The sequence below is a fragment of the Euleptes europaea genome, chromosome 2 (genome assembly GCF_029931775.1).
Source record: "Euleptes europaea isolate rEulEur1 chromosome 2, rEulEur1.hap1, whole genome shotgun sequence".
NCBI classification, from domain to species: domain Eukaryota; kingdom Metazoa; phylum Chordata; class Lepidosauria; order Squamata; family Sphaerodactylidae; genus Euleptes; species Euleptes europaea.
Genome location: NC_079313.1, coordinates 108,863,383 through 108,889,090, shown reverse-complemented (window position 1 = coordinate 108,889,090; position 25,708 = coordinate 108,863,383). Strand labels below are relative to the sequence as shown.

Below are 25,708 nucleotides of genomic sequence, written 5' to 3'. Positions count from 1 at the left end.
TTAATCTGCTGCCTGTATATGTGCACAATAAGCCACATTCTAAAGTCCAAACTACACATTATGGTTTGCAACATGTATGGTTGGGGTTCCCCCCAACCTGACTTTGACACCAGGAGCAGGAAACTTGTTTTCTAAGCTCCCAGGGCCTTGATTGAGATTGGTATCACGGTGTGGGAGGAGAAGGGGCTTCAGCCTCACCCCGGCACTGATTTTGGACTTGAAATGGCCCAGGCAGTGCTATTTGCTCCAGTGGGTGGGCTCTCCATGCAGCCTACTAGTACGCCTGCAGCCCCCCTCCCCCCCACACACAGAGTGAATAACAGGGTAAAATGGGGGCATTTCGGGATGGGAGAATAGCACGTTAAAGCCCCTTTTCCTCTGCTGCTATTATTCATACTGGGAGATAAGAAGAAAAGTCTATGTAATACAGGATCTGGGGGAGATTTCTACTGGGGACACAGCACCTAACTTGGATTGAAAATAATTGGGTTGACCTAGACGCTGTATTGCAGAAGACTGAATAGGACTCACCTCTCCTCCATTTACATAGTCCAGTACGAAGTAGAGTTTCTCTGTTGTCTGGAAGGAATAATGGAGCCCCACAAGGAATGGGTGTTTCACATTCTTCAATAGCACGTTGCGCTCAGCCATGATGTGATTTTGCTGAGACCCGAGAGAGAGAGAGAACTGAGCAAGTATCCACATTTTATATTCACAAACACACATTAAAACCTTTTCAGGTAGGAAGGCTTATTAGTCTGTAATAGCAGAACAAAATTTGAGTCCAGTAGCACCAGTAGACATGGAGGCAGGCAATGGCCAACCACCTCTGAATGACCCACCAGGGATCGCCATAAGTCAAATGCGACTTGATGGCAAAAAAGCACTTTAAAGATTAATAAACTTTTTTACAGTATAACCTTCCATGAGCCAGACAAAGTGAAAGTTGACTCATATCAAGGAGAGAAAAGTAATGACTACTGAGGAATTACACAACTTTAAGGTTGATATGAAGAAACTGAAATTGTTAACGAGTTTCTATTCCTTGCCTCCATCACCAACTGAAAGGGAGACTATAGCTAAGAAATCAGAAGGAGATGGAGACAGGGAAGGGCAGCCATGAAGGCTAGAAAAGATTTTTTAAAATAAGGAAGTGTCACTGGTGACCAAGATCAAGATAATTCATACCATAGTATTTCCCAAAACTATGTATGAGTGTGAAAGAAAGTTGGACAATGAAGAAAGCTGACAGGAAGAAAGTTGATTCATTTGAAATGTGGTGTTGGAGGAGAATGTTACAGATACTGTGGACTGCCAAAAAGACAAATCAGTGGGTTCTATATCAAATCAAGTCTGAACTCTCCCTGGAAGCTAAAATTACTACACTAGGGCTATAATACTTTGGTCACATTATGAAAAGACAAGAGTCACTGGAAAAGACACCAATGGAAAAGTTGAAGGCAGCAAGAAAAGAGGAAAACACAACATGAGATGATTTGACTCAATCAAGGAAGCCACGGCCCTCAGTTTGCAAGACGTGAACAAGGCTGTTAACTATAGGATATTTTGGAGGTCATTCATTCATAGGGTCTCCATTAAGTCAGAAGCAACTTGACGGCACTGAACACACACACACATACAATAACAATGGCACATATAGGAATATAATGAGCATCCACTGCTTGATTTAATTGGTATAAGACATGGAAGAAAACTTATTTTGTGGAAGATGTATATAAAAAGAAGTATATAAACATATTCTTTTAACATGATACCTCTTTTTTCTTGATAATAGATTTCTTCTGCAGGACTTTCACAGCATAGAACTGCCCATCGGATTTGTGTTTTGCCAGAAGGACCTAGAGGCAGGATCGAGAGGTCAAAAGGGTGGCAAGGAGATAGGATCCTGGATTTCAAGAGATAAGAGGAGCCAACAGGAGAATTTCTGTATATATATATATATAAAAATTTATTCCAAGCAACACTACTTACTTTTCCAAAGCTACCTTTGCCAATTATCTTTAGGAAGTCAAAATCTGTTGGCTTGGCACTGTTGAGAAAAGATAATGATGTAAACATAAGAATGCCATATTTGGAAATTTTAAACTACCATTGCTTTTAGAACCATGAAATGGTTATTTATTTGTTCATGTATTTTATGGTTTTATTTTATTTGTTCGTTAATTAGTTGGTAACTGCTCTGAGCCCGGCTAATAAAGAAATAAACTCAAGAAAAAGGTTACGTAAAACTGTTTTCTTCAACGTGAACAAAGAATATCTGGACACAACCTAATTCTATGCCTTCCTTCATTCTTGAACTCATTTCCAATGAAATAGATAAGGGACTTTCTTAGCTTAAACTATGTTGCATAGTACTGTTTGGACAATGAAAACCATATAGACTTTTACATGCACTTACTTGGGATTTGCAGAAGGTCCAAGGTTGATGTCAGTTGTTGATGTTGGCTGAAATTGACAAAAGCAGATAGCTGAAATTAACCACGGGTTAGCTCCACAGGCTAGAACAGCAGCCATACAGACAGGAGACTGTAAGATATATGCCAATGTAAGGGGATAGAGCACACCAGCATTGCTTAATGCGGTAGATAAAGCTGACCCATCCTGTAGAATCTTCCTACCCCCTACTATCCTGAGGACAGAAGCATTAAGCTCCTTAACATTTTCTTCCTTTAAATTGGATCCCAAACAGAGTTAATGCAGAGAGCTAAGAAGGGGCCCAGTTTTTACCTGGCCATGATTATCCGGGCTTCTGGAACGGTCCATTAAGAAGCCTGCTCTTTCAACACTGTAAGAAATGAAATGAACAGTCAATTGTAAGAAGCAGAGGAAAACAATGCAAACATCTAGCTAAAGGACAGACTTTGATTGTTTCACAAAAGTTGTACACGCTTTGGGGGTTAACACATCCCCATCACAGTAAACCTACAGAATTTAGCAACACTTGTTAAGACTGCATTCCCTCGAAACTAGATTTTTAAAGCATGCTTACTATGAATGATAATCACAGCAGTACTCTCCTGTCCCTATGCAAGTAAATAGGAACTGAAATTCTAATCAGAAAGGTTCAGCACATCATCTTCTCCCATTTCTGGTATATGGTGTCCTGTACTGTAGACGTATTGCGCTCAAATTGCTGTTTTCTGTGCCAATATCCCATTTGAGATCTCGTCCCAAAAACTAATGATCAAATTATGGCACCTTGCAACAAGAAAGTTTAACATGTGATTATCTCCCTTGGAGAGGCAAAAATCTTGCCAGCATTGTAATACATAGTGGCACCCCTATCATGGAGGCCCCAGAGAAACCCTTGGGTCCTCTGCACCTATTTGGCCCCCAGCAGGTAAGCTGCAAGCCAAACCTGAGAAGGTTAAACTTCACCTCTCTTAACAAGAAGATAACAAAATGGTTGGGTATTCTTAAGCTGACACTATTTCTATTTCTCAAGTCCTTCATAAAAATCCCTTATTTCAGAGCACCCCTCAGAAGAGACAAAAAAAAAAAAAGCCCCCACGCTTTTCAAGCATCTAATTTAGCAGTTTTACTTACACCACCAGCACAGAAAGCCCTCTCCAGCAGGAGAGTTGAGCCCATGTTGGGTAACAAATCCTAGTTTATGCAAGAGCGTGTATTCTGAGCAGAGTCAGGTCCGTGCCAGTCAGCTCAGTTCACTGCCCTATTGCTTGGAGGGGGTTATCACCAGGCTGAGCATTAAAGAGACAGCAACCCATTGGCAGAAAGAGACATACTCACTAGGAGCACAGCCTGGAATTGGAGGCTTTGATAGTCTGCTCAATTCGCTCCCGCCCGTGTTTTATGAGATCTACGGAAAGGGGAGGGGGTGGAGGAGAAAGTTAGCAAACTGAGTAAGCTTTTCAGCTGGCAGAGCGATCACAAGAAATGTATACAGAGATGCATTTGTTCCGAGGTGACCTTGCCCTTCTCCCACATCCACCCACAAGTCAAAACAACCAAGCTTTCTTGGAGTTAGGACAGAGTCTGTTGCTCCTGTTAAAAGGAACTCCTCAGCTCATTCAGATAACGGCGCAGAAGCAGAGGACTGAACCCAACAAGAATGACACCCTGTAAAACGGCAGCCTCTCGTCGCGCCTTCCAAGGCTGCCAGGAATGCACCCTGCTTTTCTGCGAGACACAGATCACAAGACAGAAGAGCAACCCCCTTTGATACATCACACTTGGCCCACATTCAGTTCTTCTCATTCAGAGAGTTCCAAGCAATTTTATGACTATGAATCGAGCAGCCCAGTGTAAGCCCTACTTTGTGGTTTGCGAAAGTCAGAAGTGAGACAGTAGGATTCAGCACAGCTGTAGGGTTACACTCTCCAGGTGTGGGTCTGGAGTTCTCCTGGAATTATGACTTACCTTCAGACCACAGAGATCAGCTCCCCTGGAGGAAGGGCAGCTTCGGACAGTGGTCTGTATGGCACCCAAAACTCTGCCTTCCTTAGGCATCGCCCCCAAATCTCCAGCAGTTTGGTAAGCCAGAATTGAGTACCCTACGTTGCTGCAGTAAATACATGTACATTTTGGTGCAACTGCTATACTTGTAAATTAGTATCCCATGACTAGTAACTGTTACCCCAAACTGGACCCAGAGAAGGGGAAATTAGAACATAAGAAGGCCCTGCTGGATCAGACCAAGGCCCATCAAGTCCAGCAGTCTGTTCACACAGTGGCCAACCAGGTGCCTCTAGGAAGCACACGAACAAGACGACTGCAGCAGCACCATCCTGCCTGTGTCCCAAAGCACCTAATATAATACGCATGCTCTTCTGATCCTGGAGAGAATAGCTATGCATCATGACTAGTATCCATTTTAACTAGTAGCCATGAATACCCCTCTCCTCCATGAACATGTCCACTCCCCTCTTAAAGCCTTCCAAGTTGGCAGCCATCACTACATCCTGAGGCAGGGAGTTCCACAATTTAACTACACATTGTATGAAGAAATACTTCCTTTTATCTTTTTTGTTAAAATTAGCTTTAAAAGGGTTCCAGAAAGGAATAACACAGGACCTTGTAGTCTCCATATACCAGAATGGAACTTAGTCGGAGTACCCCAAAATAAAATTATGAAGAAAGAGAATAAGAGTGTAGTTGTTAACACAAACAAATAACTTTATTGTATACAAAATAAAGGGAAATAAAAATGTAAAGAATCTACATTAAGCACCTAGGAATTAATTCCCTAAGTAATCGCACGCACACGCACCAACAAGAAGGCACACTTATACAAGGTAGAAGGAAATTGAGAAGCTTTAGGGACAGGACATACAACCTTAACTGTGGGGTTTGATGCAGTGGAGATCCAAGGAGCAGAGCGAGGAGCCAGCAAAGAAAGCGGGGGTGGGGGGAGGCCTGCAGAGGATAGAAGGGGTTCCCAGAAGGAAACCAGAGTTTTGACCAGCAGAGATCTGGACCAGGGATCTGAGGATCAATTTGCTGGGTCTCATTCCTTTTAGGGACAGAAGGATTGCTGGATGGGTGGGAGTTTGACCATTCCGATTTTGGATTGGGTCAAGATAAAAAGTTTAAATCTCATTGTCTGGTTTAAAGTTAACTGCTGTCAAAATTCAACAGGAAAAACTGGGGGAAATAACCTTGATCAGGCTATTGTGAGCCAAATCTGCATAGGCACAAGGAGCCTGGTTGAGGCAACAGGATTTAACAGACTTTACATTGAAGTGAGCTAAATCTGCATGGACACAAAACTCTGGGTGAGGTAACCTGATTAACATACTTCAATTAGATCATGATGGGTAGCCATGGTAGTCTGTCTGTAGCAGTAAAAAAAAAAAGGAGCACAAGTGGAACCTTAAAGACTCACACGATTTCTGGCAGGGCATGTGCTTTTGTGAGTCACAGTTCACTTCTTCACTTACAGCTAGAATGTGAGTCCATCTGTCCTTAAAAGTAGAAAAGAGTGGATTTCGACACCATGAATGTGAGTCCATCTGTCCTTAAGTAGAGAAGAGGGAATTCAGACACCTCACCCAGACACAAGTCTGAATTTTAAAAATAAAGGCTTGCCCAAGCAGGCTCAAAATGCTACCTTCCTCCCCCCCCCCGCCCCCCGAAAAGCTATTTTGTGTATATAAACACTGTTGAGTTAGACCCATTTCCCCAATTTTTCTGCTCCCTGTGGAGTAATCTGAGAACAGCAAAAGTGGGGAAATAATTGAGGGGAGACATGATAGCCGTGTTTAAATATTTGAAGGGATGTCATGTTGATGAGGGAACTAGCTGGTTCTCTGTTGCTCCAGAGACTAGGACACGGAGTAATGGATTTAAACTAATAGAAAAGCGATTCCACCTAAACATTAGGAAGAACTTTCTGATGGTGAGGGCTGTTCAATGGTGGAATGCGCTGCCTCGGAGGGTGGTGGAGGCCCCATCTTTGGAGGTCTTTAAGCAGAGGCTGGATGGCCATCTGTCAGGAGTGCTTTGATTGTGGGATCCTGCATGGCGGGGAGAGGGTTGGAGTCACTGGGCATATGGGGAGGAGGTAGTTGTTAATTTCCTGCATTGTGCAGGGGGTTGGACTAGATGACCCTGGTGGTCCCTTCCAACTCTATGATTCTACAATTCCTCCCCAGCACTGTTTCCATATGGGAAAACGTCTGCGGGGGAAGGGGGAGGCAGGAACTCTTCCTCCCACTGAGGTGGTGTTCTGTGCCCATTTGAGGGTCTTCTTTATTTTTCAAAAGCAAATCCCCGCCATTGCTTTGTGGCTGCAGGAAACCCAAGTTGGGTCTGCAAGGAACCTAGCCCCAACTCGTTAAAAACTCGAACCTGTAGTTTGACACTTTGAGTCATCCCTAAAGAATCTTCATAAGTAGATGTTCTGCAGAATTCCTAATCAGACAATATCTCTCCTCTTTCACTCCAGCAACTTCAACACGTTGTCTCAAAAAATATGGTCTTCCATCAAAAATGTCTTATTTTCATCCAACCCTGAAAGTTTTGAGACACAGGAGAAGAGAGGTCACATGAAAAGGGAGAGAACTGGTTTTGATCCACCTGAACACCAGCAACATCCAGGTAGATAAGAAGATCCAGATGTGTCCACTTTTAATCACAGATTTCTTTGGCATTTCATCAAGATCCCATAGACTGAACATTTGGTACAAATGTTTCTCTCTCCCCACAATTTTTTTTAAAAAACCCTCTGTTGCAGTGTTTGCCCAGACATTCATTTACTTTCTTTGATAAGAGTAAGAAATGATTGCTGTCTTTATTATTAGAGAAACCTGCTGTGGAATGTGTTTTGCCTCTGCTCCATATAAGGGTAGTATAGCAATCACTGAAAGCGGGATGCCTCCAGCAACAGTTTAGAAGAAGAAGAGTTGGCTTTTATATGCCAACTTTCTATACCTTTTAAGGAGAATGAAACCAGCTTACAATCACCTTCCTTTCCTCTCCCTACAACAGACACCTTGTGAGGTAGATGGGGCTGAGAGAGTTCGGAGAGAACTGTGACTGGCCCAAGGTCACTCAGCAGCCTTCGTGTGGAAGAGTGGGGAAACCAACCAGGTTCACCAGATTAGAGTCCGCCGTTCATGTGGAGGAGCAGAGAATCAAATCCAGTTCTCCAGATTAGAGTCCACCGCTCTTAACCACTACACCACGCTGGCTCTCAGCATAGAAGGCAGCTTGCACAGAAGCCAGGAATCCCTCCTGCACTTTGGCTCCAGAACATGAAAGATCCATTTACTCCAGCACTCCTTTTCTAGCCATACCTAGCCAAATGCCCTGGGAAGCAGAGATAGGGTATGAAGTACTATCCACACCATGTCTGCCCCCAGCATCCAGCCAAAGTATATTGCCTCAAGTCATGGAGGCTATATTTGGCTTGTCATGGGTGATACTGACTGAGACAAGAGCAAAATTGTTTTAACACAACCTCGAGTTCCCACTGGTGCTTAATTAATTACATCTCAAGTGCGTTTGAAATAAATTTCTTTCCGAAGAGGGGAGGAAGAGAGAAGCATCAATTACTGCATTGCTCTTGCTTGCAACATTTCCCCCCATCACTGTAAATTTTATGACTGCACAATTAAGAGCATTTTAAAACGATCACATATGTTGCAAGGGGTGTGTGCGTGTGTGGGGTTTAAGCATGCTTAAGGCTTCTCTCCCTGATAAAAAAGATACACTGATGGAGAGCCACAAATGAAGAGAAAGTAATTAACTAATTCAAATCATCAGAAGGGGTTAAGAAGGTAATTTAAAGGGACAGTGATGGAGATAAGCAGGAAGTCACTGGCTTGGCTTACTTTCAAATAAATAGCAATGGCAGCATAATAGAATCTTGCCCTTGGGATCAGGCATTGCAGTTTTTTTAAAAGGGAAATATAGCGCAATTTAAGTGCTGTGTAGATCTCCTCCCCCTTTCAATTCCACTTGCGGCTGAATGCACAAAAGGAATCTTTCAGATGCACAATAAAGATCCTTGTGGGGAATCAATCACAGATGCGCAACTGAGCCTTTTGGGGAAACGCGTGTGTATCCCAGGGAACATATGGATCTCCCAAAATAATGCCCCCAGAACAGTTTCAGGTTGGGGACAATGGTATGGGGGGGGGGTCTGAAGCCCATTCTCCATGTGCACTGCAGCCCTGACCCCCAACACAGGAAGACGAAGAAGAGTTGGTTTTTATATGCCAACTTTCTCTACCACTTAAGGAACAATTAAAGTGGCTTACAATCACCTTCCCTTCCCCTCCCCGCAACAGACACCCTGTGAGGTAGGTGGGGCTGAGTGTGTGTGACTAGCCCAAGGTCACCCAGCTGGCTTCATGTGTAGGAGTGGGGAAACAAATCCAGTCCACCAGATTAGCCTCCGCCACTCATGTGGAGGAGTAGGGAATCAAACCCTGTTCTCCAGATCAGAGTCTACCGCTCCAAGTCATTACACCATACTGGAATTGAGGAGAACCCAGAAACTCATGTGTAATTGAGCCATGCATCTGACATAGAGTGTCTACCTAGGCCCAGCCTGTGTACTCCATAATGTGTGTCTAGTCACAACTCCCCAGTCCTGCAAATTAGACTGCCAGAAAATCCTGTTGGTACTAGGTAGTGTCCTGACCTGGATGGCCCAGGCTAGCCTGATCTCGTCAGATCTCAGAAGCTAAGCAGGGTCAGCCCCGGTTAGTATTTGGATGGGAGACCACCAAGGAATACCAGGGTTGCTGTGCAGAGGAAGGCACTGGCAAACCACCTCTGTTAGTCTCTTGCCATGAAAACTCCAAAAGGGGTTGCCATAAGTCGGCTGCGATTTGAAGGCACTTTACACACGCATACCAGTAGTACCCTTGTTGCCTCCAGCAAAGCAACTGAGGGACAAGATGATATTCCTCGGGGGCTGGTGTGGGCCTGAAAACAGGAGAAACTAGTTACAGATTAGGCTTCTCTGTTTTTGGAACTCAGCTGAATAAAATTTCAACAGATCGCCTTCACTCTTTCCCCCAAACAGTTTTCCTTCTTCTCTTTCTTGAACACACTCCAAATATGACAAAGAGACAGAATTCTGAGGCTGACTAACTCTGACATCAGCAAATACTGGAATAAATCATGGACAGCGCAAAAGTTTAAAGGTCCACACTAAACAATAAGTAAAATTGTGTTACGTATATTAAATTTTGTTTCAATATGCCTGTTAGCTATAGTGCTCCTTTTTCTTGACTGCTCATGTGATGTTTCAAACTTCATTGAGGCTGAAACACATGAATACATGAAGCCTTATACTGAACCAGACCCTTGGTCCATCAAACTCAGTATTGTCTATTCAGACTGCCAGCGGCACTCCAGGGTCTCAGGCAGAGGTCTTTCACATCACCTACTTGCCTAGTCCCTTTAACTGGAGATGCTGGAGATTTAACCTGGGACCTTCTGCATGCCAAGCAGATACTCTACCACTGAGCCACAGCCCCCCCCCTTTTATGGGGCATCTTGGAGCAGGGAAATGGCAGCCAGGGGAAAAGGTCAGCATCCCTGGTCTCTCTGCTTCCCTCCTGCAGAGGCTGTTTTAGAAAAAGGGAACAGAGTCAGGGCCTGGGTTCCCTTAATCCAGGGGTGGGGAACCTTTTTCCTGCCAAGGGCCATTTGCACATTTATGACATCATTCAGGGGCCATACCAGGTGTAGATCTCCTGGTTGGGGGGGGGAAAGAGGCTAGGGTTGCCAGGTCTCCAACCACCACCTGGAGGTTGGCAACCCAGGGGAGGTCACACAGAGAAGGCCTGCAGGGTGCCCCCACTCCCCCCTCCCAGGCGGAAGAGCAGCCAGCAGTGGGCCCAAGCAAACGAGGTGCCAGGGGGGCGCAGCCCACAGTCGATCGGCAAGGGAGGAAGGAAAACAGAGAAAGAGGAAAAGGGAGGGAAGGAGAAATGGAGAGAAAAGGAGAAAGAAAGAAAAGGACGGAGGGAGACAAAGAAAGAGGGAGAAAGAGAGGGGAGAAAGAGTGACAGAAAAAGAGGAAGAGAAAAAAGCCTTCCCCCACACCCGAGCACGCTGGCCCCGTGCGACCGGGCCCCAGCCTCCCCTGCCCACACACACACACACACCCGGCGGCGCACAGAACCCCACGCAACCGGGCCCCAGTCTCCATGCCCTCTCCTCCCCAGAGTCCACAAAAGGGCCCCCCTGAAGCCCGATCGGCTCCTGCATGCATGCTCTGCTGCCGGGAGCTGCCAGCCTCTTTCCCCCTCCCTCTTGCTGCTCAACAGCCGACAGTCGGCGAGAGGAGGTCCAAAGGGCACCGCAGCACCGCTGTAAGCCGTGGTGCCAGGAACACCCTCTGGGAGGGCCGCCCTGCACCCCGCCTCTGCAGCAGGGCCCCGGAGCTCCCGAGGGCCACAAAAAATGTCCTCGGGGGCCGCATACGGCCCCCGGGCCTGAGGTTCCCCACCCCTGCCTTAATCTGACTGACTCCAACAGTCAGATGTCAAGAGCAGGGGGGGGAACTTGTTTTCCAAGTACTTAGAACCCCAATCTGGACTGAGACCATGGCAGATGGGCTTCGGCTTTCCTTCCTGCACCATTATTCGGACCTGAAACGGCCCAGGCATTGCCCCGCTGTGGGACTGGGCATGTATTTATTTAAGACATTTTTATGCCAACTTTTCACCCAATCAGGGTCCCCAAGGCAGGGGACATAAAAAAAACATTAAAGCATTTGAACGTTTAAAGTGATAACATAATTCAATAAAAACACATAGCAAACAATACAAGAGGAAGGCCAATAACCATTATTGGGGATATGCCAAATGAAACAAAAAAAGTCTTCACCCGCTGAGGGAGACACAGATAGAGGGAGACAGATGAACCTCCCTGGGGAGGGAGTTCCCAAGTTTTGGTGCCACAACCTATAAAGCCGTTTCTCAGGTAGCCACACATCTAGCCTCAGATGGTGGTGGCACTGAGAGCAGGGCCTCCGAGGATGACTGGAGTGAGCAGGTAGGTTCATATGGGAGAAGGTAGTCCTTAAGGTATATTGGTCCCAGGTGGTAGAGGGTTTAAAGGTCAATACCAGCACCTTGAATTGAGCCCAGAAGCAAACTGGAAGCCAGTGTAGATAGAAAAAGACTGGAGTGATACGGTCCCTACACCCCACTCCAGTTCAAGACTCCGGTTGCAGCATTCTGAAACAACTGCAACTTCCATCCAGTCTTCAAGGGCAACCCCATAAAGAGTACACTGCAGTAATCTAATCTAGATGGAACCAAGGAATGCACCACAGTGGCAAGATCATTTCTGCCCAGGAAAGGCTGCAGCTGGCTCACCAGTATTGCTGGAGAAAGGCACCCCTAGTGACTGCTGCCACTGGCTTATCCAACAGGAGGCCTCGGTCCAGGAGTACCTCCAAGCTACGAACCTGCTCCTTTAGGAAGAGTGCAACCCCAACCAGAACAGGGGATAACATAAGAACATAAGAAAGGCCATGCTGGATTGGACCAAGCCCAGCAGTCTGTTCACACAGTGGCCAACTAGGAAGCCCACAAACAAGACGACTGCAGCAGCACCATCCTGCCTGAGTTCCAAAGCACCTAATATAATAGGCATGCTCCTCTGATCCTGGAGAGAATAGGTATGCATCATGACTGGTATCCATTTTGACTAATAGCCATGAATATCCCTCTCCTCCATGAATATGTGTACTCCCCTCTTAAAGCCTTCCAAGTTGGCAGCCATCACCACATCCTGGGGCAGGGAGTTCCACAATTTAACTATGTGTTGTGTGAAGAAATACTTCCTTTTATCTGTTTTGAATCTCTCACCCTCCAGCTTCAGCAGATGACCCCGCATTCTAGTATTATGAGAGATAATACTTTATCTGTCCACTTTATCTATACCATGCATAATTTTATAGACCTCTATCATGTCTCCCCTCAGCCGCCTTCTTTCCAAGCTAAACAGCCCTAAGCATTTTAACCGCTCCTCATAGGGCAGTTGATCTAGTCCTCTGATCATTTTGGTTGCTCTTTTCTGCACCTTCTCAAGCTCTGCAGTATCCTTTTTTAGGTGTGGTGACCAGAACTATATACAGAAGTCCAAGTGTGGTCTCACCATAGATTTGTACAAGGGCAGTATTTCCTGGCTCAGACCTTCCTGGCTCAGACCTTCAGTAGCACCTCTGTTTTGTCAGGGTTACATTTCAGCTTGTTAGCTCTCATCTATTCCAAAACTGCCTCCAGTAGGGTGGGGAATGTCAGGCCAGCGGGCCGTTTAAGGCCCGCAAAATCATTTGGTCTGGCCCTTCATGGGTCCTGGCAGATCTCTAGCTCAGAAGGATCTAAGACTGGTGATCCGCCCCCTCCCGCGTACAGGAATAGCCTCTATTCAAGGCAGATGTGAGTTTGTTTTGCTGAGAAAAAGAACCTTTTTCCCCCTTGTAGAAGAGTCGTTAGCTATGGAGCTGCTAGGACCGCCCAAGAAACGGTATTAACCCTTTCCCACCCTGGCCATGGAGAAACATATTCCCTCTGTACTACAAGAGGGCTGGGGGCGGAAGTGGCAACAATGGAGGGGTTAAAGGGGGCAGGGCCAGAATGTGCAGGGGGGGCGAGTTCTTAGCAATTGTGTCCTCATTTCATCCCTGCAGGCCAAGGTAGCACGAGCCAGCTGTAGAATCCAGCCCCAACCATGCGGAGCAGGAGCAACTCGGGAGTGTGGCTGGACGGCTACGTCTGGCTGGTGCAACAGACCATCCTGTGCCACCAGGTGGGCGAGTGCACCACCAGTTGGATGCCTACCTGCTTGACTGCGCCGGGGGGTCATCTGGGGCAGCTGCCTGCTTGGGGCTTGTTCAGCTAATTTTGAAGTTGATAATTTTGTATGGCCCACGAATTATGTTATAAATATCTAAATGGCCCTTGGTGGAAAAAAGGTTCCCCACCCCTGGCCTCCAGGAACTTGTTCGGTTTCCACAGCCTCTCTGGCATCTGCTGGTAGCACGAGATAGATGTCGCAAATAGATAAATGTCCCCAATGTTGCAAATAGCAGCCCAAGGGCTGTCTGGGGTCAGAAAAATGACAGGGAGGATGAAGTCCTTTGTTCCCCATGCCATGCTCTAGGGGAGGGACTGTGGCTCAGTAGTAATCTGTTTGGCATGCAGAAGTTCCCAGGTTCAGTCCCCGGCATCTCCAGTTAAAGGGACTAGGCAAGCAGGTGATGTGAAAGACCTCTACCTAAGACTCTGGAGAGCCACTGCTGGTCTGAGTAGACAATACTGACTTTGATGGACCAAGGGTCTGATTCAGTAGAAAGCAGCTTCATGTGTTCATGGTCCCAATGAAAATGGGGTCCCACACATTTGGAAAACAAGCTCCCTGCTCCTGACATTTGGCTGTCAAAGTTAGGTCAGGAGAACCCAGGCCCTACATGTTACAAATTGTAATGTATAGTTTGGGCCTTATACACATTAGCCTGTCCCATGCAATTAACCCTGCAACTGTGGCCACAGAACAGAATTAACTGCCCACTTTCCCCCTTCTTTCTCATAACATTAAAAAAGGTCATTCTCCAAGTTAGCTGCAGTTAGCTGCACAAATTCCATGTACAATCTTGAAGTATTTGAAGGGCTGTCATATAGAGGATGGTGCTGAGTTGCTTTCTGTTGCCCCAGAAGGTCGGACCAGAACCAATGGGTTGAAATTAAATCAAAAGAGTTGGCCAGAGATCCTGAAGGGTTTTTTCTTTTGCCAACTTCTGGGCATGGAGTAGGGGTCACTGGGGGTGTGGGGGAGGTAGATGTGAATTTCCTGCATTGTGCAGGGGGTTGGACTAGATGACCCTGATGGTTCCTTTTCTCTGAGTTTCAGCAAACCCCTGGTGCTCCTGTACAAGAAAGACTTCAGCTTGATGTCACTGGCTGGTGAAATGGATTAGCAAAAAGAATCAGAGCCAATGCAGAAAAATAAGGTGAGTATTATCGTTACAAATGATTTTTTTAAAAAGCCTGCTCATAGTCACTCTTACTTAAATAAAGACCAATAATACTGTCGCGGGGAATGGGGCCTCTATCCACATTAATTTGACAGCCACCTTTTCACATTTATGATCACAGCTGTGGGTTGGAAGGAAGGAGAAGCTCAGTGGATCAGGCTAAGGGTCCATCAAGCTTAAGTCCATTCCCAACAGGCCAAGCAGATGCTTAAGTGGAGCACACAAAGAAAGAGCATGAATATCCCCCCAGTCTCTGAAAATTCAGATTGCCTCTGAACATGGAGGTTCAGTTTACATACCATGACCGATGGCCCCTGATAGACCTATCCTCCACGAATCTGCCCAATTCCCTTTCCATGGCATCTAAACCCATGGCCAGCATAATCTCCTTTAACCACAAATTCCATGTATTAATTATGTGGTACAAAAAGACACATTTTCTTTTGCCCGTCCTGAAGCTATTGTCGATCAATTTCATTGAGAGGCCTTGAGTCCTAGATGTAGGGGATCACAGACCCCACACTTTGCTTAAAACTCCAATGGGGAATATGAGGGCGGCGGTTTCAGTTGGGGAGCAGCACCGCCATCTTCGGTTTCACCCACATCTCCATCTCTCCACCACCACCACCACCCCGCCACCAAATTGCTATCTCTGGCTTACCCCACTTTTACCCCACTTGCCTCCTCATCACTTGCCAGATCAACCCATCTGCTTAGGGTCCCCTTGCTCCCTCTCTCACACCTCCCTCTCCCAACTGTCCAGTTGCTTTGATTTCCCTCCCCCTTCTGCACATCTGCTCATCTCCCAGCCCGGCCAGCACATCTAGTGGAGGGAAAGAAACGAACAGGGACAGGCCCCTTTGAGCTAGAGCAGCAAGGGCAGAGCCCTGACCTGGATGGCCCAGGCTAGTCTGATCTCGTCAGATCTCAGAAGCTAAGCAGGGTCAGCCCTGGTTAGTATTTGGATGGGAGACCACCAAGGAATACCAGGGTTGCTGTGCAGGGGAAGGCACTGGCAAACCACCTCTGTTAGTCTCTTGCCATGAAAACCCCCCAAAAGGGGTCGCCATAAGTCGGCTGTGACTTGAAAGCACTTTACACACACACACAGCAAGGGCAGAAAGCAGATGCAAGGGGCTACTTACGGCCAGATTCCACTCCCCACAAGCAGCTGACAATGACAAGAAACCCCAGTAGATCCATTTTTATACACATGTCAGCACCCACTATTCTCTCACATCTGACAGGTGAGCCAACGATATTTTAAGTAAATAAAAGTTTGTTAATGACAGATTTACAACAAATCGCTAAATCACTTTCAATGCAATTCCTACCGTGCAAAAACAAGACTTCCTCCAGGTTTCCTCTCTCTGGTTATCTTGTGCACCCACCCTTCTTGCCTGATATCGGCTTCATCGCATCCTGTAACCTAGATTGCAAACTTCAAAGATTTCGTCTGCAGCCTACCGAAGAAATACTTGGACGTCACGGTGACAAGCACCAGGATTCTTCCGCTGAAACCCAAGCATGTGTGTGAATATATTTAAACGTTACAGCTTAAATGTATGTCAACAGTGCATGTTCCAGAACATACATTTAAAAAAACAGTAATTGTTCATTAGCATCTAAAAGAACTCAACAATTAACGTTCCTACCCTGAACTCCAGTGTCATCAAAGCATACATGGGAGATCTCCACACTAAGGTCAGATCAATGTGGTGGACACATGTGCAGGATGACATGATCCTAGCTTTCATTGGACAAGTGGAACAGAGCATAGGTCCCTAGTCTCCACCCCTGCAGTGGCCTAGGTTGATTTTCAGCATATTTGCTCCTAGTGGCTCATCCCTTCTGCAAACACAACGTTAAGCTAGTATGGAAGGATCATCGTCTGCATTTCAGCTAAAAATTGGCTCCCAAAGCTAATAACCACAATGATGTATATAGGACCTGCAGTCTTTAAAGCAATTCACATACCATATCTTATTGCTGCCCTCACAACAGCCCCTGTAAGAAAGGTATTACCCAAATCACTAGAACACGTTTCAGCCCCTGTAGCTTAGGGTTGCCAACCTCCAGGTACTAGCTGGAGATCTCCTGCTATTACAACTGATCTCCAGCCGATAGAGATCAGTTCACCTGGAGAAAATGGCTGCTTTGGCCATTGGACTCTATGGCATTGAAGTCCCTCCCCAAACCCTGCCTTCCTAGGCTCCGCCCCAAAAACCTCTCACTGGTGGCGAAGTGGGACTTGCCAAACCTACTGCAGCTAGCAAACATGTCCTTGTGCGAACAAGGAGAAAACACATGTATTATGGGGTACTAATTACCGAGATTTTAATCCTGTGTATACCAGGGTCGAGATACAGACCAAAACTCTAAAGAAATGAAGGGGAATAAGCTTCTTAAACAAGAAAAGAAATTTATTGAAGTAGCAGAAAGAAAACCAAGTTAAATCAGGACAATAAAAACGGAGACTCTTCTGAAAGGAAATAAATGTATATGTGTAGTGCAAACACAGTTTAAACCCTTTTCTCTAACAAATTACTTGCTACTAAGGGAGGAAATAAAAGGGGGAAATCAAAGATATACAAGACTGCTTCCTGAACACTGTGGGGCAGCTCCAGAGAGGGAAACTGACCAGACTGGAGAAGCACAGCAGAATGGGGTGGGAAAGTAGAGAAGCCAACCATACAGAAATTGGAAGGACTGAGGAATAACTTTTTATACATTTTTGCTGAGGAAGGGGAAAGTACATTGGAATGTGAAAGTGATATAAAGTATCTCTCTCCAGAGTTGAGCTAATTTGAAAAGGGTTTTTTGTGTGTGCATTGCAGAGGGGAGTTTTCTTCTTTTGCATTAAAGATAAAAGCATCAAGGAGAAGTGTTCCTTGATGGCTGACTATTTTATATGATGGAGTGGGGGGAGAGAGATCTTCCTTTCCAGCCCTTAAAATAAGGAGGAAATCACTGGGGCTGGCCCAGTACTCATTGCCTGGATAATCTGGGTCATTCATTAAGTCCAAATTATCAGGGAGGGGATCCATTAGGTTCTTGGGGTGGAAAGGCTCTTCCGTGGACTCCCATCAGATATGGCTATTGCATGATTAATGGAGAAGCTGTCTCCACATTTCTAGGACAGCCTCAATGTGACTCACTATCATCTTGATATCAGTTTGATCTGGAGTCCATTTTTCATTGCTAAGCCTATGCTAAGATGTACATGTGTGCAGGGATCAAAATGAGGGTCCCCTGTGAGGGCAGTTCCGGGGCATCAAAGACTAGTACTATTATGCCCATATTACAGATGAGGAACTGAGGCTGAGTTGGGCTTGCCTAAAGCTACCCATTGAGTGTGTGGCCAAGGTGACATTTGAACCAGGGACTTGCAGATCACAGCTCATTCTCTGAGCCACCATAGTATGCCAGTTTCCAAACATCACAATATAGTAAAACCTAAGAATACTACAAAGCTACTGCAAAATTAATAGACTTAAGTCTCCTAGTTAGTTCCAGCAGAACATTCCCCACCATCTCAGGCTAGTTACTTAAATGTCATTTTAGAAAAGGAAGGTCTCGGTGCTTCTTCTAAAAGAGTGAAGCAAGCGATCCAGAAAGGAATTCTACAAGAAAGGTCCAACTACAGGAAAGGTCTTGACTGTACCTGGCTTAGCTGCCACATTTTGAATGGTAGGGAGATCGCAACAGTGCTCTCCAAATGACTTCAAGGCACCAAGAGGCAAAGATGTTCTTTTAGATATCCAAGACCCAGACTATGACTGTTTCCATTTAGGAAGATTCTCTATTGTGCTATCATTGCCGCTGCAAATGCGGAAGCATCACAATGGCACCAGAGCATCCACATGAACACATGAAGCTGCCTTATACTGAATCAGACTCTCAGTCCATCAAAATCAGCATTGTCTACTCAGACCAGCAGCAGGGTCTCAGGTAGGGGTCTTTCACATCACCTCCTTGCCTAGTCCCTTTAACTGGAGATGCCGGGGATTGAACCTGGGACCTTCTGCATGCCAAGCAGATGCTCTACCACTGAGCCACAGCCCCTCCACATGGGGGTGTATGCCTTTGGTATCCCCTTGTAACTGCCACTCCTTCCTGCCCCATGCTGCTGGAAGACTTAAAAAATGGTAGCAACAATATCACTAAAGTGTTAAAGCAATATAGTAACCACCAATTTTAAAATCCAGCAAAAAGCCCACTAGATGGGGCAAGATGGGGGAAGATGGCAGATTCAAGGGAATATGGAAGGAAAATAGTGCCAACGGCCCAGAAGTTTGGAAATCCACACCTTGACCATCCACACAATGAGCAAACTCACCGTTACCCAGATCTTCCCAGAAAGATTGTAGCAAAGCTGGTATGAAGAGTGTATACCTACTATAGAGAAACAACCATCAGAGTACAGCTGGGGAACAACACCATGTGGATGAACAACCACAACCCCTGCTCTGATCGCTTTTGTGGATCAGAAACTGCACTCTTAACTGAGCTTGGGAACCAGGCCCCTGAAGCTGACAGTGCTGCCTATCAGGAACTTGAGCTGAACCAATCAGTATTCCTTGCTGCTCTTGGCAGGTCGATGGCTCCATTGCCCTATCCGGCAACCATATTATCAGGCAAGATACCAGTCTGAATGGGGCTACGAGGGATGAGGAGATGAGTGGATGGGCTGTAAAAAAGGTAAAGGTTCCCTGTGCAAGCACCGGGTCATTCCTGACCCATGCAGAGACATCACATTCCGACGTTTACTAGGCAGACTTTGTTAATGGGGTGGTTTGCCAGTGCCTTCCCCAGTCATCTTCCCTTCACCCTCAGCAAGCTGGGTACTCATTTGACCGACCTTGGAAGGATGGAAGGCTGAGTCAACCTTGAGCCAGCTACCTGAAACCAACTTCTGTCGGGATCGAACTCAGGTCGTGAGCAGAGCTTGGACTGCAGTACTGCAGCTTACCACTCTGCACCACGGATGGGCTCTATGAACTGCAAAATCAATCAAGAGAGTAGATCCCTCTACTGAAGTGAGTAACCCAAAATACTGAAATGGCTCCTTTTCATCGCTGTTGCTTTGGGAAAGGATCTGATCATTTCAAACATGGAAATGTAATGTTTGCCTTTTAGTCTATTAGCTCAGTTTTGTTTCTGAGGAGCCTTTGCACCCTTAACTGCTTTTTGGCTCATGCTGGGCTCTAGTTTGTTTTCCAGATGCAGCTGCTATTTGCTTTGACAGTTTTGTGCATTGCTTTGTCCTATAAGAGACCCAGTGCCATATAGCTATTAAAAGGCACCGAAGCTTTGCCTGGAAAGAAGGGAACTAACCTATACAGCACTCATTTGCGGCTTAGAGGATAGTCTACAATGTTTCCATCCCAGTGCCGAAGCAGCTCCCTCTCATTGCCAAAGGGAGAAAGGAAGGACAATACGACTCCTTGTGTCAGGGTCAACAGTTGTGCAACAGAACACAAGGTCAAGCTCCACAGCAGAAGCATTTCTTTTGACTTTGGGTAGTTGCAGTTCTATGCAATGGTCCGATTCACCATAATACTTACTTTAATGATACAGTTCGTATGGCCAATTCGGCCCTGAACCATGTCACACTGAGACCAAAAAGAAAAAAAAAGAGGAACTATCTAAATAACCCATAAGAAAATGAGTATGTTGTAAATCTTAATTGACTGGGAAAGAAATTTGGCGACTGCCGACGTAGCATTAAAATCCACCCCTGCTAAAAGAACCCTCAGATTATCCAGTTCAGAGACAGATTTCTGAATTAAAAGGCTTTATCCATCTGTCTCTAGCCTCGTTGAGCAAGTCACAGCTAAACAAGGAATGCTGAAGAGTGTCTATTTGGCCAGAACCACATTGACATATTCTCTCACAGTACGGAACCATGTTTAAACGACCTGTTAACTCCCCTGATGGGATGGCATTCAGTCTAGCCAACATAAATAATCGTCTGCATTGCGGGATTATCAGAAAATCCAAGTACATTGGGAGGGATTGCGGCAAGTTTAGACTTAGGTATTGAGGTGAGCACACCCTACGTGCTCTTACTGTAGTACTTCCAGAATCCAGATGTATATATAGTCTCTCAGAATTAAGGACAGGAACTGGACATGTGAACAAGCCCTTACCAGTGCCACCCTCAGTAGCTGGTCCCTTCTAAATCCACTGAATTCAATGGAATTAGAATAGTGTAACTCTTCCTCTGTTAGTCTCTTGCCATGAAAACCCCAAAAGGGGTCACCATAAGTCGGCTGCGACTTGACAGCACTTTACACACACACACAACTCTGCTTACAATGGCACTATTAGAAGGTCAGCTCTAGAAAGTTACATCATCATATAGTTCCCTCACCCATCGTCCATTAAGATATCTAAAATAATACTTGGGCCATGGTAAACATACAGCAAGTACTTACTTGGATGGTTTCTTTAGAAAACTGCAAAGAGATTCTCAAATATTTGTTTTAATTATCAGAAGAGCAAGGCTGTTTACCCTGCCATAAAACAGATAAAGAGACTCAGCAGGCCAGTGCTCAGTTCAGCTTTCTCCATCTCAACGTTGCCTTGGACTTATGGCTAAACACAGTTCTAGAATCCCCTGGACATCTAGACAAGTGCAACTCTGAATAATTTGCTTCAGGGATGTCAAGTTTCCCAATACTTGCATTAAAGACTGAAAATATATTTAATGGGAAATTCTTCAAACACTATAACTTTTAGTATCATCATCATCAGTGGATAACATACACTGCAACACTTCACTATTGCAAACAGGGACATGCTTGTTACACCCCAGTTCTCATTCCAGAGACCCTTGTTCAAGCCCCCTGAAAATTTAGCATTGATGAAGATTCTACTGTGTCATTTGTACACTGTATGCATTCCCTCCGCAATAGACTTTCCTCCACTGATTTAAAAGCCAAGATAGTGTTTATTCTTTGGGTTCAAGATACCATAGGAAAACACAACTGTCCGATAATGAACTCTCACAGATAAAGATATACTTCATGTGCACTGTGTAAAATAGCAGGCTGTGTACTGCACAGTGCCTTGGTATTTGTATGCATCAATCTATGCAGATGTGCTCTGGCAACACAAGGCCATCATGACCCTTGCTCATTAATGTAACTTCCCTGGGGTTGCCAATGGCCTGGAGGAAAAGTGTCCCGACCCTTTAAGAGAGGCTTCATGGCATGCTATTAACCAGGTGAGGTTACTTACCTCCACGATAGAAAATAACATGAATTTGATGAGCAATAGATACAGGACAGGAAAAAAAGTAAATATGTCTTTACTGAATGAGTAATTAAATTGTGGAATTCACTGCCAATGAAGGTAGTGATGCCCAGCATAAATGGCTTCAGAGTGGGGCTAGAGTAGCTAGACAGATTTATGGAAGATAGATCCATCAATAGCTAAGAGCCATGCTGAGTAAAGGGAACCTCCATATTCAGAGGCAGTGCTAGGAGGCTGCATCAGAGGAAGGCCTTAGCCTCTGGTTTGTTGGTCCTGCAGGGCAACTGGTTGGCCACTCTGCAAAACAGAATGCTGGAATCAATGGATAGGGTTGCCAGCTCCACGTTAGGAAACACCCGGAGATTTTTGGGGTGGAGCCTAAGAAGGGTGGGGTTTGGAGAGAGGAGGGACTTCAGTGCCATAGAGTTCAATTGCCAAAGCGGCCATTTTCTCCAGGGGAACTGATATCTATCAGCTGGAGATCAGTTGTGATAGCGGGATATCTCCAGCCACCACCTGGAGGTTGGCAACCCTATCAATGGTCCATTGGTCTGATGATCCAGCAGGGTTCTTCTTATGTACATAAAACCTTCAGATGCCCAGTTGTTGGCAACCTTAAAAGCACCTGAGATGGGTTCCAGCCACAAGAATGTGACAAACCAGGCACAGTGTTTTTGTTTTTTTAAGGGCAGACTCTCCCTAGTAAATAGGAAAAGTTGAAGAATATAGGATCGCAGTCTCTCATCTTTTTCAAGACAGAGAAAGCTTCTAAACATAAACATACATACAGAGAGAGGATTCATACTGTGAATGAACACTATGGAAACTAAATACAGTACCTGCTTTGTTCGTGATTTACTGCAATCGACTATCTGCAGCTCCATAAAATGGATGTACTTAACCACAATTTGAGTGAACAAGTAGGAATTCTACTGGTAAGCAATTTCAAAACACAATTTCCTTGCCAGGTTGGGAAAATCCATGAGTGTACAGGAGGGTAGAAGGGTAATCTGTTTAGTCTATCACAACAAATAGGGGAAAAAATATGTGGCACTTTAAAGACAGCTTTATTGTAGCTTGAGCCCACTTCATTAGAGAAATGAAATGAAGCTTCATACAGTATGTTATGCATACAAAAGAGGCCCTGACCTGGATGGACCAGGCTAGCCTGATCTTGTCAGATCTCAGAAGCTAAGCAGGGTCAGTACTTGGAAAGGAGGCCTCCAGGGAAGTCCAGGGTTGCTCTGCAGAGGCAGGCAAGGCAAGGGCAAACCACCTCTGAACATTTATTGCCTTGAAACCCCTTTGGGGTTGCCGTAAGTTGGGTATGTCTTGACAGCACTTTCCACCACCATGTGCAAGAGAAAACTGTGACTAGTTAAGGCCATGAAATCCAGGAGGTACAGATAGGGTGGCCAACTGGCTCGGCGAAAAGCATCCTGTCTCTTAACAGAGGCTTAATATGTGCAAATTGGCAGCAGAAGCAGGTGAAGCTTCTCTTGGCATGAAGACAAATATCGCATGGTAAATAACGTCCCGAGAAGGAAGGCAGCATGGTATAGCCCATGAGATCTCAGAAGGTAAGCTGGGTTGGTACTTGAAAAGGAGTCCACCAAGGAAGACTCTACAGAGGAAGGCAAAGGAAAACCATCTCTGCTTCTCATTTGCCTTTAAAGCCCCTTGCTGGGGTTGCCGCAAGTCAGCTGGGACTTGACAACACTTTATATGCACATACAAATAATATCCCATTGCCTTTATTAAAGGCACATGACTTTTTTTCCCTCCAAGCAACTGTAGTTGGATCCAAACCATAATCTCCCTAGTTATGACGAGTTTGCTTAAGCAGGTAAAAAATCCGACATCTTTGTTAAAGGTCCTGGCTAATATCAGTGGCAGAAAATTCACCCATCTATTCTAGACCTTCCTTTGTCTATGTGAACAACAGTTCCTCACCACCTAAGAGATGCCACATAGACTATTTCCAGGCAGATATTTAGAGTTGCCAATTTCTGTTGGCCTCTGCTCATACGCCTTTAACGGCAGCTGAATCTGCAGAAGAATGCTAGTTTCTAAACCATTAATAGTGCCATCTGCAGCTCAAGCTCAGCTAAAGGCGCCCAGAAAGGATGCCAGCCTCCAGGTAGGATCTGGGGATCCCCTGGAATTACAGCTCATTTCCAGATTATAGAGATCAGTTCCCCTGGAGAAAATGGATGCTTTGGAGGCTGGACTCTATGGCATTGTACCCCGCTGAGATCCCTGACCTCCTCAGGCTCCATCCCCAAATCTCCAGAAGCTGATAGAAAAATTACATTTTTTTTACCACTCAATAAATTTTAACCACCCTTTAATTAACTCAGTTACCTGTACCTTTGGATTACTGAGCCATGTTAAGCGATAATGAGTATATATGCTCTGGGAGTTTCCTTAGTCCTGAGAAATTCTTAAACAGAGGGTCCCCAAAGAAGTTGAAGTTTACCTTTTGTCTTCCCCAGCGATGTAAAGACGGTCTGTGGCCCGGAAGAGTGCATCAGGTAAGCCGTGGGATTTACACACAGGCGAGGAAATGTTGTGACGGCTTTGTGGCTTGACCGACGCTGTTCACAGTCTGCAAAAGGTGTACAGAGAGACTGACTTGGAGGTCTAAGCTTTCGTGTGTCCTTCTCCTACAAACATTAAGGTCATCTCTCCTAGAAGTAGGAAGTAAAAACCAAATGCTGCTATTTATGCGTTGGCTGGAAGCCAGCAATAAAACTTTACACAAACTCGTTTGGCATGCTAAAACATTAGCTCTAGGGGCAATTCACGTGACTGTGGGATGGCTTTTTCTCCATTCGAAGCTGATGTGTTGAGCAGAAATTATTAACATGATTTAATCATTGTAAACTCTCCCTTTTGCTTTCAGGTATGAGTTTCCAAAAGTACTTATATATCTATCTAATTATAAAACTCTTTTCTCTTAGTTTTCTTCCAAGGAGCTCAGGGTAGCATACATAGGTTCTCTAGGGTTGCCAGCTCCAGGTTGGGAAATACCTAGAGATTTCTGGGGCGGAGCCTGAGGAGTAGGGTTGCCAGGTCCCTCTTCGCCACTGGTGGGAGGTTCTGGGGCGGAGCCTGAGGAGGGCGGGGCTTGGGGAGGGGAGCGACTTCAATGCCATAGAGTCCAATTGCCAAAGCAGCCATTTTCTTCAGGTGAACTGATGTATATCGGCTGGAGATCAATTGTAATAGCAGATTTCCAGCTACCACCTGAAGGTTGGCAAACCTCCCATCTCCATTTTATCCCAATAACCCTGTGAGGCAAGTTAGGCTAAGAGAAAGTAATTGGCCAAAAGTCAACCAGTGAGCTTCATGACTGAGTGGGGATTTAAACCTGGGTCTTTCCTAGGGTTGCCAACCTCCAGGTGGGGCCTGGGGATCTCCCAGAATTACAACTGATCTCCAGATTATGGAGATCAATTCCCGTAGAGAAAATGGCTGTTTTGAAGGGTGAACTATGCAGCATTATACCCCACTGAGGTCCCACCCTCCCCTGCCCTCGCCAGGCACAACCCCCAAATCTCCAGGAATTTCCCAACCCAGAGTTGGCAACCCTTAGAATGCCCCAAAATGCTGAACATGATTATTATACTCTAGTACAAATTCCCTTCCTTTCATCAGAACAGGAAATCATGTTTCTTGGTAAGGGCCTTATCAGAAGCAACAAGGCTCCAGTAAAATTCCATGACTGAACTTTTACTACAGGAGTTTCTTACACAACCTACAAAAGGTCAAACAGAAAAATGATGTAGTAAGATGATGAGCCTATTCACAATCCTAGCCATGTAGGGGGCTGATTTCAAACCCAGAGGGCACTTATAGCAAATTATACAGAAGTTGGGCCTCCAGCATAAAGCAGATGTGATGTTTAAAAAGCTAGTAACATGTAGTCTGAGGTTAAAATTGTATGTTACATGTAAG

At 45.4% G+C, this 25,708-nt stretch overlaps 1 protein-coding gene across 1 annotated transcript in view; it reads right to left on the bottom strand.

Annotated features, from left to right (window-relative positions):
* SGK2 (serum/glucocorticoid regulated kinase 2) overlaps positions 1 to 24,301 on the bottom strand; it is a 35,258-nt gene extending 10,957 nt beyond the window's left edge. Inside the window, exons 1-7 of the mRNA XM_056843982.1 lie at positions 24,228 to 24,301; positions 3,772 to 3,841; positions 2,749 to 2,806; positions 2,420 to 2,466; positions 1,993 to 2,050; positions 1,776 to 1,859; positions 532 to 663 (exon numbers count right to left, since the gene is read on the bottom strand). Coding sequence (XP_056699960.1) covers positions 532 to 663; positions 1,776 to 1,859; positions 1,993 to 2,050; positions 2,420 to 2,466; positions 2,749 to 2,806; positions 3,772 to 3,841; positions 24,228 to 24,279 — 501 coding nt within the window. The 5' untranslated portion in view covers positions 24,280 to 24,301. The remainder of the gene's footprint in view (positions 1 to 531; positions 664 to 1,775; positions 1,860 to 1,992; positions 2,051 to 2,419; positions 2,467 to 2,748; positions 2,807 to 3,771; positions 3,842 to 24,227) is intronic.
* Between the last annotated feature and the right edge of the window lie 1,407 nt (positions 24,302 to 25,708).